At 46.1% G+C, this 14,920-nt stretch overlaps 2 protein-coding genes across 2 annotated transcripts; both read right to left on the reverse strand.

Moving 5' to 3' along the window:
• Window positions 1-840: 840 nt before the first annotated feature.
• LOC125760228 (uncharacterized protein K02A2.6-like) lies at window positions 841-1,980 on the reverse strand. The gene has a single exon (XM_049420027.1). The coding sequence runs from the start codon at window positions 1,978-1,980 to the stop codon at window positions 841-843; it is 1,140 nt and encodes a 379-aa protein (XP_049275984.1).
• A 1,305-nt stretch (window positions 1,981-3,285) lies between these two features.
• Window positions 3,286-4,860, reverse strand: LOC125760229 (uncharacterized protein K02A2.6-like). The gene has a single exon (XM_049420028.1). The coding sequence runs from the start codon at window positions 4,801-4,803 to the stop codon at window positions 3,286-3,288; it is 1,518 nt and encodes a 505-aa protein (XP_049275985.1). The 5' UTR covers window positions 4,804-4,860.
• Window positions 4,861-14,920: the final 10,060 nt, after the last annotated feature.

The raw sequence follows: 14,920 nt of genomic DNA on the forward strand, positions 1-14,920 counted from the left end.
TGCCCCTGGAGTTTTCCTCGAAATTCAGGGAAGTTAGTCTGAATGTCCTCGAGGCAGACTATCAACTTTAGCACGCATCGATTAGTGCGCGAAGACCAGTGATGACAGGTGCCCATTCATCACCACTGCAGCCCCATGAAACAGCGTGCACCTTAACGGTATCAGTGGCAATGATTTCGCAGATAACGCTGCTCGCGCATCACATCAAGGAGCAAACATCGTTCCAATTCCGCTTTCAAGGACACACAATGGGAGCCAGATTCGACAAATGGTCCGCAGTCTCACACTGACGGAGTGGAACGCGCCAAACATAAGGCACACCCGACTTCATCAACTGAACCCTTCCGTGGAACTCCGACTTCAATCTGGCCTTCATAAACGCGAAGCTTCGCTTCTCTATCGCCTTTAGTTGGGAGCTGTCTTTGAAAAGGCGTATACAACGTGAATTAGAATGACTGACAGTGCACCATGCGAGGTTTACGGCGCCGAAGAAAACATCGACCGCTTTCTGAGCCACTGTCCTGGATTTGCTCGGAGAAACAAGTACTTTCCAACGCACAGCGACAACTGAACGATCGGCCACTTTCCGTACAGGTGCTACTGGAACACTGTTGAATCTCGTTCAGGGACTGACAGGCCAGGGTTCCAACGGGGAACAGCAACATTTATTACCAGAAGCTTACGGGTTGACGGTTACATAACGAATGTACCGATCGTGCATTGAGCGCTACCATTTAAGCACTAGTGGGCACATGCACACTAACGACAGTTCGGTTATCAGGTGAGCTATCGCGGACACAACACTTCCTCTGCTTTTATTATGAAGCTTATAGTTCCCTCTCAGAAACGATCCGGTGGTCGGCGATTCCTTAATGTGTAGCGGCGATCCTGGTCGCCTCGAGAAGTGTCCGTCACCGACGTCGTTCGTGAAAGCGAAACACTAGCTGCAGGCAATGAAGGTGCTGGCTCCGGCTCGGTGTTGCTCTGTGGCCACACGGAGAAACCGTCGTCTTGCGCGGCGTTTTCGGCAAGCCCTGCCGTGCCTTGAAGTAGCTGGTTCTCGTGGCGCCGCCACTCGAAGAATCCCGAAGGTGTCGATGCTCGTACCCTGAAAGACACTGGTCCACTTTGAGCAGTCACCACAGCAGGCATCCGTTTGGGCTGTCCCCTGTAATTGCGTGCAAGAACATGGTCACCAACACTCACTTCGCGCACACGACACCGTCTGTTCACCGTTTGTTTGAACTGTTCGTACGCCACCCTTTCCCCCACGGCGGGTTTGAGCACATCCAGGCGGGTGCGCAAACGTCGCCCCAACAACAAGTTAGCTGGTGCCTCGTGCGTTGTAACATGGGGCGTGTTGCGATAAGCGAGCAGGAACTTGTTGAGCTTTACCTTCATTGGTTGTCGTGCGTCATCCTTCTTTAGCGCGTTCTTCAGGGTTTGGACGAAACGCTCCGCGAGTCCATTGGCACTGGGATTGTAGGGGGCTGTTTGCACGTGTCGGCAACCCATCTCCCTTACGAACTGCTTGAACTCCTGTGACGTGAACTGTGGGCCGTTATCTGAAACAATCGTCTCAGGGAACCCAAAACGAGCGAAAACATCTCTCAAGCACTCAATCGTGGCATCTGTAGTAGTTGAACGCATCAGGAATACTTCTGGCCACTTCGAGTGAGCATCGACCACTATAAGAAACATTGACTGTTGAAATGGCCCTGCAAAATCTATATGTATGCGTTGCCACGGCACTGAGGGCCAGGACCACGGGTGCAACGGAGCTTTGCAAGGGGCACTGCGCTGTTCTTGGCAATGTGCACATGATTTCACCATACGCTCAAGGTCCCCATCGATGGACGGCCACCAGACGTAACTACGCGCTAGCGCCTTGCTGCGAACTATACCTGGGTGACCCTCGTGTAATTCGTCCAGAACTACCCTCTGCAGCTTTGCCGGGATGACGACTCGTGTTCCCAGCATAGTGCATCCTTGATGCAATGTCAGTTGATTGCGTCTGGCGAAGTACTGTTTCAGTCTATCGTCACTGACAAATATTGGCCAGCCTGTGCCTATGCACTCTTTTACTTTCACCAGGTCATTATCCTGCTCTGTGGCATGCGCAATCCCTTTGCTCGACACTGGTAGAGAGGCCAGCCGCAATGAATAGAAAGTCTCTTCAGATTCCTGCGTTTCGTCTTTCACACAGGGTAGCGGCAAACGGGAACAAAAATCGGCTTCTGCGTTATCGGCTGAGTTTTTAAAAAGAAGGTCGTATCTGTATGCCGACAGCGTCACAGCCCACCGCTGTAGGCGCGCAGCCGCGATAGGCGAGATACCTGTTGTTGGCCCCAAAATTTGCTGTAAGGGCTTATGATCAGTGATTAAAGTGAATGCTCGGCCATAAATATAGCAATGAAACTTTTTTATGCCAAAGATTATGGCCAACGCCTCTTTTTCAAGCTGGCTATATTTCTTCTCTGCTTCGGAAAGCGTGCGCGAAGCAAAAGCAACTGGTCTAGACTTTCCGTCCTCACAAACATGGGAAAGCACTGCACCTACCCCGTACTGCGATGCGTCACAGGCCAGCTTCAATGGTCGATCCGGGTCGTAATGGGCCAGCACCTGCGGCGATGACAACGTTCTTTTAACTTCTTTGAACGCTTCTCGGCAGCACTCGTCCCAGCACCAAGGAGCGTCCTTCCGTAAAAGCTGGTAAAAGGGCGCAGCAACTGTTGATAGATTAGGCACAAACTTTCTATAGTAATTCACGACACCTAGGAAGGACTGCAGTTGCTGCTTGTTTGTCGGTGCGGCAGCGTTTATGACTGCTTCAATTTTCTCTGGTGACGCAGATATTCCTGCTGCACTGATTTTGTGCCCCAGGTAACACAGCTCATTTTGAAAGAACGCACATTTTTCTTTCTTTATTCTGACGCCTCGCTCCAGCAAACGTCTCAACAGTGCTTCTAGGTTTATCATGTGTTCTTCAGCGTTTTTTCCCGTGACCAATATGTCATCAAGATAACAACAAACTCCGTTTAGGCCCTTCAGCATTGTGTCCATTATTTTCTGAAAAATACCTGGCGCTGACGCTATTCTGAAGGGTAGCCTGTTGACTACGAACAGCCCTTTCTGCGTGTTCAAAGTTAGGTACTTCTTCGACTCTTCCGCCATGAGTACTTGTTGGTATGCCCTGTTGAGATCTATCTTAGTAAAATGCATTCCCCCGGCCAACGCAGCCAATAGATCATCGATTTTAGGCAGCGGATAGTGTGCGATGTCCAGTCAAGGATTTATCGTTGTCTTATAATCCCCACATAGGCGTATGCTTCCATCTTTCTTTATCACAGGGACGGCGGGAGTGGCATATTCTGAAGTATTCACGGGTGTGAGTATTCCCAGCTGAACCAATTTTTCTATCTCGGCTTCTACTGCTGACTGCAATGCGAATGGCACATTCCTTGCTTTTAGGAATCTCGGCCGGTGGTCGGCTTTGAAAAACAGCTCGGCCCTTTCGTCTGTGATAGCGCCTAGCTCATCCTTGAACAGCATTTTGTATTTTGCAAGCAACGTCTCTAGCCTTTCCTTCATTCGGGAAGACAAGTCGAACACTGACCTTGAGACGTGGTTGAGGCCCCAAATCTGGTTCCAGTCTAGCTGTACTGTGTGCAGCCATTCACGCCCTAGCAGCGGTGGTCCTGCTTGATCGACGAGGTAGAGTGGTAGTTTCGCCGTCTGTTCGCCGTGCTGCACACTGACGACCGCCACGCCGCAAGGTTGGACGAGGGCTCCGGTATAGGTGCGCAGGACGATGTCGGTTGGTTCGCAGCTAGCTGAAGGGACCTGCTGCTTGAACTGCTTGTAAGGCATGATAGACACCGCGGCTCCCGTGTCAAGTTCCATTTCCACCAGTGCTCCATTTATCTTTAGTCCAACAAAAATAGGAGTGCGACAAGAAGACACTTGTTCCGAAACGCCCATGGGTGGCACCTGCGTCACCACTTTCAGCGTTTTCACACTCCGTTTCTGCTGATGCCCGCCAAAAGATTGCCTGTTGCTGCGACAGGCCCTTTGAATATGCCCTTTCTTTCCACACTTATAGCACGTCTCCTTAACGTACGGGCATAGTGAATGCGTGTGGCTCTGAGAACCGCAGCGATAACAAGCCTGTAGCTGCCTACCGGCAATCGCTTGCGCCTCGTACAGATCAGCAGGGGCATAATTACCTTCTCCCTCCATTTGGTGCAGCTGTGTGGTCATTGACTCCACGACTCTAGTCTCGGCGACAGTTTTCCGGGCTGCTTCCATTGCCAGGGCGCGCTCGACTGCTTTCGGGAACGTCAGTTTGTCGTCCTCGGTAAAGAGTACTCGCTGCACGTCCTCTCGAAGTAGTCCACAAACGAAACGATCCCGCAGCGCTTCGTCCAAATTCGCTCCAAACTGACAACTCTGGGCCAACTTCCGAAGTTCCGCAACATATTCGGGCAGAGACTCGCCTTCGCTCTGTGTTCTTCGGTAAAACTTCGCTCGCTCCCCTATTATGGACGGCTTTGGGGCAAGATGTGCATCCAAGAGGCTCTTCAGTTGTTCGAAACTTTTTTCCGATGGCAGGTCCGGCGTAGCCAACGACTTCAGCAACCCATACGTACGCGGTCCGATGATGCTGAGGAATGCGTGTACCTTGTGGCTGTCGGGAACCTTGTTGACAATCAAAAAAGATGTCAACCTCTCCTTGTATGCCGTCCAGTCGCTTTCAGTAACGTCGAACGACTCCATCTGGCCCAGCTGCCCTGCAGACTGCATTGTCGCTTCAACCAACTGCTCGCTGCTTCTCGATTTTTTTCGTCCCACCCTCGTCGCCAGTGTTGAATCTCGTTCAGGGACTGACAGGCCAGGGTTCCAACGGGGAACAGCAACATTTATTACCCGAAGCTTACGGGTTGACGGTTACATAACGAATGTACCGATCGTGCATTGAGCGCTACCATTTAAGCACTAGTGGGAACATGCGCACTAACGACAGTTCGGTTATCAGGTGAGCTATCGCGGACACAACAAACACCGTCCCCATCTCTCGACGACCCACAAGGCAGTGAAGGCAGTCTTGTGCTTGTCGAGTACTACGGGCTTGTGCGAGCACCTCTGACTTGTGGTGCAGTGCCGCACGCTGCTGTGAATTCACTGCCACTTTTTTTTTTTAATTTCTTCTTGTTGACTTCCCTCCTCTCTCTTTCTCATCTTTCTGTTCCCCTTCCATAATCCGCCAGTGTAGCGTAGCCAATAGGAAGTCTTTCTGGTTAACCTCCCTGTTTTCTCTCTTTTTTTCTTCTCTCCCTCCTTAACAGACAATTGATTGCTTGGACTCATACACGATAGCGCCGCAGAAGTCCACTAGCATTAGTTACAAGTTATTTCTGCTTCCCATTCCTCTGTGGTGAGATGGGCGATGGCGGTGAGATGTGGTCTGCTAGCGCATACTCATTGCATGCGGTATAGAGCATAGGCGGGCGCGGAAAGGCATTCGCCTTGCAGTGGGCGTAGTCAGGCTGGTGATGATCACACCAAACTGAACCTGGGGCGAAAAGGAGTGTGCCTAATTCGAATGTTCTATCGCATAGAGGAGGCGAGTACTATTGATGCTATAATTCGTCAGAGGGACGGCTCGACTGAGACACAGTCAATAATCTTTCCTACAGTAACGGTGTTCGATCTGTGAGTAGTTTGCGCACTTCTTATATATAAAGAACAGCAATTTGTAAAACATACTTCCATTCTACAGGGAACCGGCAACACATGCGTTAAGTACTCGCAGCATTTGGACCGCAAGGGGCTTGGTTGTTGCGAATAACAAGGTGAAACAACATTGCTAAAAATTGAGACTGGGATGGGGGTGCTTAGGTACGTCACAGAGGCCATGCTGGGTTGGGCAGAAAGGATTGCGGAGGACTACTACCGTGTGTAGCAACCTTCACCCCTCTCTATCTCTTTGCCCCTTTCCTTTCAAAAGGGAGAATAAAGTTTTTACCTACCCACCTAGTATTTTGTACACCTTTCTTGCTCAATTTTTAAACCACTGCTCTCCAGGTGGTGTAGTTTTGCAATACTCGGAACGAAATGTGTAGGTCTCACGAAATCAAAGAAAATAAAAGAAAAAAGGACGATAGAGGAGGCGCTGCGTGAGATATGGACGCCACCTGGCAATACGTCGGGAAACATCAGCTTGTGCAGAGGGTTTCCTTCCTCCGTGGCAGAGGGTGTTCTTCGGCGCGCATAGGCATTTTCAGCGCAGCGGCATTATCAGCGCAGCTTAAGAAACTAGGGTCTTTAGAATTACGTGTCTATGTATTTTCTATTAAAGGAACACACCACCTAATACTTACCTAGTGATGTTGCGCCTCAGATATGCGTAATATTTAGTTTTTGATCGACAACGTTCACAAGTATGAACAGCCGTACCAGTTCAAGATGTGTGGGTGGTAAGCAGGTGGTTCAACTTTAAACAGGTGGCTGAATCGGGTGACAGACAGACAAACAGAAAGGCAGACAGACAGACCAAAATTTGTGCGTTTCAAAGTTCCCCAAGAAAGACTATCGTCTTTAAAAAGTTCCAAAAATTGTCTTCCAGATCCATTTTTCACGAATTTAATTTCAAGAGATTTCCACTTTCCGCCAAGTCATTCTAATTCTTTTTCGCTTGCTTGTCTTGACTCAACTCAGATTGCGCCATGAAATCCACTCGCAAGCCGCCTGAAGTGTTATCACCTGAAACTGTGACGCCAATAACAAATACACCTGTATGATCCGAGACCCTACCTCGCAAACATGTTTTTAAGCTTTTTTTGTTAACCTCGGGTTCCTCAACATCTCATTGAAGTAACGTTTATCTGTGTTGCTTTATTTTAAGGATGTTTCATTGAGTCGTCCTTCTATAGCAGCCTTTGTGAAATGGTGCGCGTATTTTTCCAGGTAGACCAGAAGAAGCGGGGCTAACTCAGTTCTCCCCAAAAATATCTCGCAAGTGCTTCCATACAACTTTCCCAGTGGGACGAGGCTTTTAGCGATGTTCTTGTTGCGTAACGAATCCATAAAGCAGTGTTGCCATCTCACGCAAGTCTACTAACACCGTCGAGTGGAGTGCTCTTCTAGAACGGAGCTTTCGTTGTCTCGAACAACGTAGCGAACTTTTCTGAGGACGACCGAAGTCTTCTTTCCAAATCCAGTTTTACTGCTCTTCGCGTAATAGAATAAAGCATGTAGACAGTGGCGAGGAACGAAGTTCAACAGAGGTGACTGCAACCATCCATTAGCTATTTGACGCGTTGTAGACCGTTACTACAGGTCCACGCTCAGTACCACTTCATCAATATATATATATATATATATATATATATATATATATATATATATATATATATATATATATATATATATATATGTATATACATACCCTTCTCGGGACTTAATTCAGTCATATGACGGAGATACACAAGACACTGCCGCTCACTCGCGCCACTTGAAGCCTTGGCTGACTGTACATACGTTACGGGCACTTCATACCAAAATAATATATATATATATATATATATATATATATATATATATATATATATATATATATATATATATACACGTGCGCACTTGCGCAAGACAAAACGAATAAAAGAGTAAAGAATGATTAACAATTAGTACAAAATGTTGAAGCCACATAACGTGTGTGTCACCGGTACAGGCATCAATAGCACGTCATAGGTACAACTGCGAGCAAGTTATCGATAAACATAAACGCGGGTGTAACATCTTGTCATGATCCGACAAAGCTCAAGCAGGGAACTAATCGATCTGCGTGAAAGCATAGCGGCAATAATAGCGGGTGTAGTCAAGAGTGTTTAAGAAACTAAATGGGTCAAAATGAAAGTTTGCCAGCGCTTTCATTCATACCACAAGTGACGGCTTTAAACTCATAGATTAAATACGATTCTCGAAGCTCTCTTTCGTGGTGGGAACGGAAACCAGACTGAAGGATTGTAGCTGTAATATTATCAAATGAGTGGCCCGGAATGTGCACGTGTTTTGATAGCGGAAGATTAGGAATGGTTGCAGCATGACACTTGTGGTTGTTGAACCGATATCTGAAGGGCGTTTCGGTTTGTCCAATGTACTGTAATTTGCAGACGGAACATTCGAGCAAATAGATGCAATTGTAAGTGCCACACGTAAAATTTCCTTTAATTTTATAGAAGAAATCAGAAGCAGTGCTTTTAGCAATGTGTGACGTCGTCATATGCGCGCAAACCTTGCATCGTGGTTTTTTGCAAGGTCGACAACCGACATTATCGGGAACCCTTGTTTTAGATGAAGTTAGGATGTCATGCAGATTGCGAGACCGTCTGAAGACTACCCGAGGTGGCAGTGGAAAGATTACTTTAAGATGAGCACTCTGCGCTAGTATGTTGAAATGTTTTTTGAGAATTGAGGAAACGTTTGGGAACGATGCTGAGTGTGTTAGAACTAGATTACTTTGTGCCTGAACAGATGGTTGCTTTTTAGCGCTAAACAAATCCTTGCGATTCAGCGCATCGGCTCTTTTGACGGCATCCTCAACAATGCGGGGTGGGTATTGCTGCTGGATCAAAGATTCGCGGAGTTGTACGCAGTTTGCATAGAAGTCTGACTGCTCAGAGCAAATTCTCTTAAAGCGGAGCGCCTGACTGTACGGTATACTGGTTTTCCAATGTTTTACATGTGAACTTTTAAAGTGAAGATAACGGTGCCTGTCTGTAGGTTTCCTGTAAAGCCTAGTGGTTAGTTTGTTGTCAGAGATGCAAACTGTGACGTCCAGAAAGTTAACGGTAGAACGAGAGTATTCATGCGAAAACGAAATAGATTGGTGAACAGTGTTAAAATCAGCTATAAAAGATAAAAGTTCATTTTCACCACGGGGCCAGACCAAAAAAATGTCATCTATAAATCGCTTATAATAAAGAGGCTTTAACGCGCGAATTCCTAAAAAGTCATTTTCCAGAACAGACATGAAAAGGCTAGCGTAATTAGGTCCAATGCGAGTGTCCATTGATGTTCCACTTACTTGAAGGTAGTGGGAGCCATCAAATTCAAAATTATTAAGCTGTAAGATTAATTTCTATAAGGTAGCTAATGTATCACTTCCAATGGGCTTTTCATCAGACAGCTCTTCGTACGCTTGAATTACTGCCTTGATGCCATCGCTATGGGGTATATTGGTATACAGTGAAACCACATCTAATGTCACGAGCACGGAATTATCTGGTATCACGATTTCATCAATGTCCAACAAAAAATGATTTGTGTCTTTGAGATAGGAAGAGAATTTACATGGAAGGCTACTGATTATTACATCAACGTAGCGGGAAAGTTGCTCCGTAACAGTGCCAATGCCCGAAACAAAGGGGCGTCCAGGACAGTTTTCTTTATGTATTTTGGGCAGCAAGTAGAACCTGCCAGGGACGGGACTGAGCGGGACGAGGGAGCGTACTGCCTTGTCGCCTAATTGATTATCTTTTACGAGATCGTTGACGGTATCTTGGACAACTGCTTTAAACTCTTCAGTGGGATCATAGTCTAAGTGCTTATAAAAAATGGGATTGTTAAGCTGTCTATGGGCTTCGCTTATATAATCCGTTTTATTCATAATAACAACGGCACCACCTTTGTCGGCTGGCTTTATCACGATATCACTGCGTTTAGCCAGTGATGAAATAGCTTTCCTTTCCTCAAATGAAATGTTTGATTTAAACGGTTTTTGCTTTTCGTAGGCTTTAAGCACGTCGCGTTGGACTGCTTCAATATACATGTCTAGATATTTATCACGTTGGGCCGGAGGGGTCCAACGGTTGTTGGTAAACACAACTGGCTGCATGTCGCTAGTGGACGGACGGTCATGGAAATATTCTCGTAGGCGCAAGTTACGTGAAAAATTCTCTAAATCCTTAGCCAGTTGAAAATCGTCATATCCACCAGTTGCAGGACAAAAAGCGAGGACCCGTGACAAGACGCGGAGTTCGTCCCTGTTTAGACTTACATGCGAAAGGTTCACTACGTTGGTGGACGGCGGCGTGTAATAGGACGACATCTAGTAGTAATTGCGAAGTAATGAAATTCATCCAAATTTAGTGGCGAAATCGAAACCGAAATATGGAAGAGCGCTACTGCCATATTCTTCTGAGGCGTCCAGAATGAGTGAGCGTCCTACACCACTCTAATCGTTGTCTTGAACAGTGACGCCAGTCTGGTCGGCTGCTTGCCATTTCGGTTTCGCCGTTGAATTTTGTTGAATTTCATTACGCCGCAGTAACTACTAGAGGCCACTTTTACTATATCTTAAAGCTGCGATGGTTTCTTCGCATGAGGAACTTCAAGTTCTCCCATTTGACATAACCGCCTAACTCCCCTAATTGAAATGTTAATAATTTAACTTTCCTAATTACTGTCCCAAATAATGTCTTCAAGTATCTTAAGATACCTGCCGCTACAGAAAAAAAAATATTTGAAGGCAGAAAGCAAATATCGCATTTTCCTGATTTTTGAGGGTATTGGACACATTTCTTGAAACATCAGATATATTGCACACCCTCCTGTTCTTCCAATATACCTGCCACGGTGGTCTAGTGGTAATGGTGGTTGATTGCTGACGCGCAGGTCGCGGGATCGAATCCCGGCAGTGGCGGCCGCATTTTCGATGGAGGCAAGAAGGCTAGAGGCCTGTGTGCTTCGAATTTGCTGCAATTTAAACATTCCCAGGGGGTCAAGATTTCCAGAGCCCTATCCTACGGCTCCCTCATAATGATGTCATGGTTTTGGGAAGCAAAACCCCAGGAACTATTATTATTATGCTCTTTCAATAGGCCAGTGCATCACAAGAAATGACTATTTCTTTTTGGCGACAGATATCTGATGAGTAAGTAAATGCACTGGTGCCCGCACTTCTGTGCGTGTGGGCGCGCATTTACGTATGTGTGTGTTTCTGTAATTTTGTTAGTGAGCCAACCTATGTTTATTTCTACACTATATACAGAGTGACCTCTGTCTAAGCTTTCATAGACGTGAAAAGCCACAGCCACATGAGTCCTTCACCTGCGTTCCAAAGCGCATGTGGCGGCATTCGCGCTTGAGCACCGTGGTTCCCGACATTAAGAATGAAAAATTGCAAGCGTGACGACAATGGGTCAGTCGAACCATTATAAATGTTGCCGACGGAATAGGGAGCTGCACGAACAGGATAAGAGCCGCCATGGCCACGACACCGAAGCACTAGCTATCTGCTTATGACTCGCGAATTGCACGAGCTCTATCCTAGAAGAAGCGTCCGCGATGCACCCGAGTCGTTCGCTATCGTTTAAACGGCTAATAGATGCGTTAAAAGTTGATGTATGCTATTTGTTCAGAAAGTACAAATTCAGAGTAGTCAGTGCTCACCGGTCGCATCTCACGTGGTTCACTGGTCCATGTTTGGAATAAAACGTCGAAACCTTCCTTCAACCAACTGCGAATGACCGGAGGTCGAACGACATGGTGCCCTCTGTTAAAAATAAAAGGAAAAATATCAAGCAGATTACACTCCTGCTAGTTGTCATGGAATCATATATTTGTTATATTTCGTAGCAGCCTTAGTATTTCTTCCAATCGAGGAATCCTTTCCAGGAATCGTTATACGCTTAGGTGAAAAGAAAAAAACCGCACTGAATATTCAAGTCGTGAATAAAAGCTCGACCGATCGCTTTTCATGCTTGACTTTTTCGCTAACGTAGCCGCCATAGACGCTGATTAATGACGCTACTTGTTCGTCTATATTATAAAAAGAAAATAAAAAGAAGTCGTGAAAGGTATTCACCTTCAGGCAACTACTGAAACTTATTTCTAGAATTTGCTTTTCTGAGTCGTTTTGCTGCTCATTGTTCTTTACGTACATGCGTTTTCATCCGACGCGCCTTCGGTGGAGGATTGGACTTTGCGCGAAGAGCTTGCTGAGAAGAATAAGTTAAGAGTAATTGCCTCTTACATTGTGGTCGCACCGCCGTCACGTCCGCGGTGCTACGCGTTATGTCCGGGTCACGTGTAAAGCTGCACGCCTGCTTACTGCTGAATAATCGCAGCGACGTCTTGCATTACAAATGAGGCATATCGTCAGCAGGCGAGAAAGGCCGACACAAAAGAAGTAACCGTGTCACCCGACAGACGCGTATTTATACAAAGAATCGGAATGGTTAATCTCAACGCGGCCGTGTTCAAGCACCGTGTAGGCTACAGTTCATAGGTATATCAGCACAAACCTAACAAGAAAACCAAGAAGACACAGGATGGAGTGCTGACTTTAAGTTTCTTTGTGGGACATCTTGCGTACTTATGGAAAACCATCAACATCCGAACTGGCCCAACAATAAACTGTTAGTTGAAGTCAGCACTCTGTCTTGTGCGTCGGTTTTCTTGTCACAGAATTGTGCTGGTATACCTAACAACAATGGATCATCAACTAGCCTGCCAGCAAATGAAGTTTAGAGTATGTCTTGGTTGCCGGACTAGAATCTAGGCTACTGACGTAAGCGTCCAAAACATACGGTTATGCTAGAACGAGGGAACGTAGTAAGACTTTGATCTGGGCGAGTTGGCTCATAGCAATGGGAAGGCACAGCGCAACTGCAACTAAGACAATGGACAAGAACACGCAACACACACGAGCGCTTCTCTTTGAATAGCAATGTGTTATTTGTGAAGTTTAAGCGCATTTATAAGGCAGTTTGGTGCAAACTAAATCCAGTTGTAAGTCAGCGCTCGTGTGTGTTGCGTGCTCTTGTCCATTCTCTCATTTGCGCTGTGCCTTCCCATTGAGGGAACGTTTAATAATGTCCCGCGTAAAGTACTAGCTATATCCAGGAAACTAGACGACCTGGCTATATTCAGGCTATTTCTAGCATGTTACGTGAGATCTGATTAAAAGTGTAAAGTTTAAGGCTTAACTGTCCGCGTCTGAATTCATAGACTCATTCCTACAACACGTTATGTCCATCAACGCGTATATAAAGTGCCGTCAGAATAAATTGAAAAGGGGGCAGAAAATAACTGCTGCGAACGCCTTTCAACCATGTAAAGAAGATTGAAACGTCCAAGACGCCCAAACTTACCCATGCGTGAAATCTGCAGAAACAGCGGAACTGTGGTTCTCCTGTGTTTCCCTTGCAATTTTCAGCGATGTGATTTTGTGAGGGTGTCTGCGATTCCGTGATTTGTCTAGTTGAGATACACGGGAAAGAACACCCGCCCTTGCTACAGGGACTTTAGGCCCTATTCCCGCCCGAGCCTGCCTTCCTCGTTTGTCTGTGCGGCAGGGTTGCCATTGGGTAGACTTGAAAAAGAGCCAGAATTCAAGCAAAAAGTAGCCATAGTTGCCATGTCATTGAAATTTACCGCCAGATTTGTAGCCAAACACAAAAAAGCGGCGTTATGGCTAGAGTTTTCATTACTGTACGATAAATATGATTTTGAACATGCAAGAACATGGAAATAAGAGCAAAATTTTTCTCCCTTGCTTGGTCTTCTACCCACAGGTGAGTTGCGAAACATTATTTATTTATTTATTTATTTATTTATTTATTTATTTATTTATTTATTTACCGCAAGGCCAAGGACATTACAAAGGAGAGTTAATAAAACACCAACAAAATAAGTAACGTGATACAGTGAGTGAAGGTGAACATTGAAGATACTTCCAACAAACTAGTACTTGTGCAATAGTGGTTACTGCCTGACGAAAACGATTATTCTCAGCACTTCATCGCTAACGAAGGTTATTTCTCTCGTTTGCTGCGCCCGGTAGAAAAGCTTCGTATTTTATAAAGTGGAGTACCTACCTCTTAGCGATAGCCAAAGCCACGGGACGTATACGGCGGGGATAAAATAAATGCGCCGTGAAGGATAATGTGTAAAATAAATTCAAGCGGAAAAAATCTCGATGCGCTGTAAGAGACGGAAGGGAAGGCTGGATTTTGCGGCTGTTTTATTAGCAGTGCGGTTGCAGTTAGAAAGAATGCTACATTCTCCTGTTTATATTACATGATATATTAACATATAAATATCCACAAGTGACGGGCTCTAATACAATACAACCCTGTTCAAGAGCTAATTAGGCAGGCTGTTAGTGCTTCGGGCGAGCGGAATAACCTTGCATTTTCTGATATTTAGTTCCATAAACCATATCTTGCACCAGGCGGTGCAGCAAGTATATCGGATTGGTTAATATACGTTCATTGCACATGTATATAGTTATGCAGGATGGAATTCTTGCCAGAGAGAGTAATTTTGCAATATTCCTGTCCACAATTTTGTGGGAACATTAATCGTTGAAACAGTTTTTTCTTGAAGCCGCAGACCGAAATTGATTACTAGAATTACCGTAATAACAAACAAGCTTTATTTTGGTGCGGATATTTACTTTTCATAAAGTTCGCACGAGAACACGCGATGTGCTATCAGCATTGCAGACAGACTTCAGGATAGATAGCGGGCAGCGTGACCTGCGCGCTAGCCACGCGTTTGTCAGAATGCGCGCAACTTTGTCACTCCGTCTTTGCAGGTACTCCTTGCGTTGCGTGGGGGTGCCTCTATGCGCACTAGCCTGAGGCGACGATATTGCGCGAGTATCGGCTGACGCAGCAGATAATGTTGAAAACAGTCGGTTGCCTCAAGGCTTGCTTGTTCTTTTGCCTCCAAATGGTAAGAAAATTGGCTACCAAATACGCCAAAACAGAAGTTCAGTGCAGCCAAAAAGTAGCCACGCCGCCAACCTGAAATTTTCGTAGCCAGACGAGGTCCTAAAGTAGCCAATATGGCGCAAAGTAGCCACACACGGCAACCCTGCGGCTACCGCTTCCTCCGCGCCCAGGCAGTTGGC

Source organism: Rhipicephalus sanguineus, chromosome 10, assembly GCF_013339695.2.
Source record: "Rhipicephalus sanguineus isolate Rsan-2018 chromosome 10, BIME_Rsan_1.4, whole genome shotgun sequence".
Lineage (NCBI taxonomy): Eukaryota > Metazoa > Arthropoda > Arachnida > Ixodida > Ixodidae > Rhipicephalus > Rhipicephalus sanguineus.

What these genes read in the sequence shown, in the direction of transcription:
- LOC125760228 (XM_049420027.1), bottom strand. Translation starts at nt 1,980, where the DNA reads ATGCTGGGAACACGAGTCGTCATCCCGGCAAAGCTGCAGAGGGTAGTT.
- LOC125760229 (XM_049420028.1), bottom strand. Translation starts at nt 4,803, where the DNA reads ATGCAGTCTGCAGGGCAGCTGGGCCAGATGGAGTCGTTCGACGTTACT.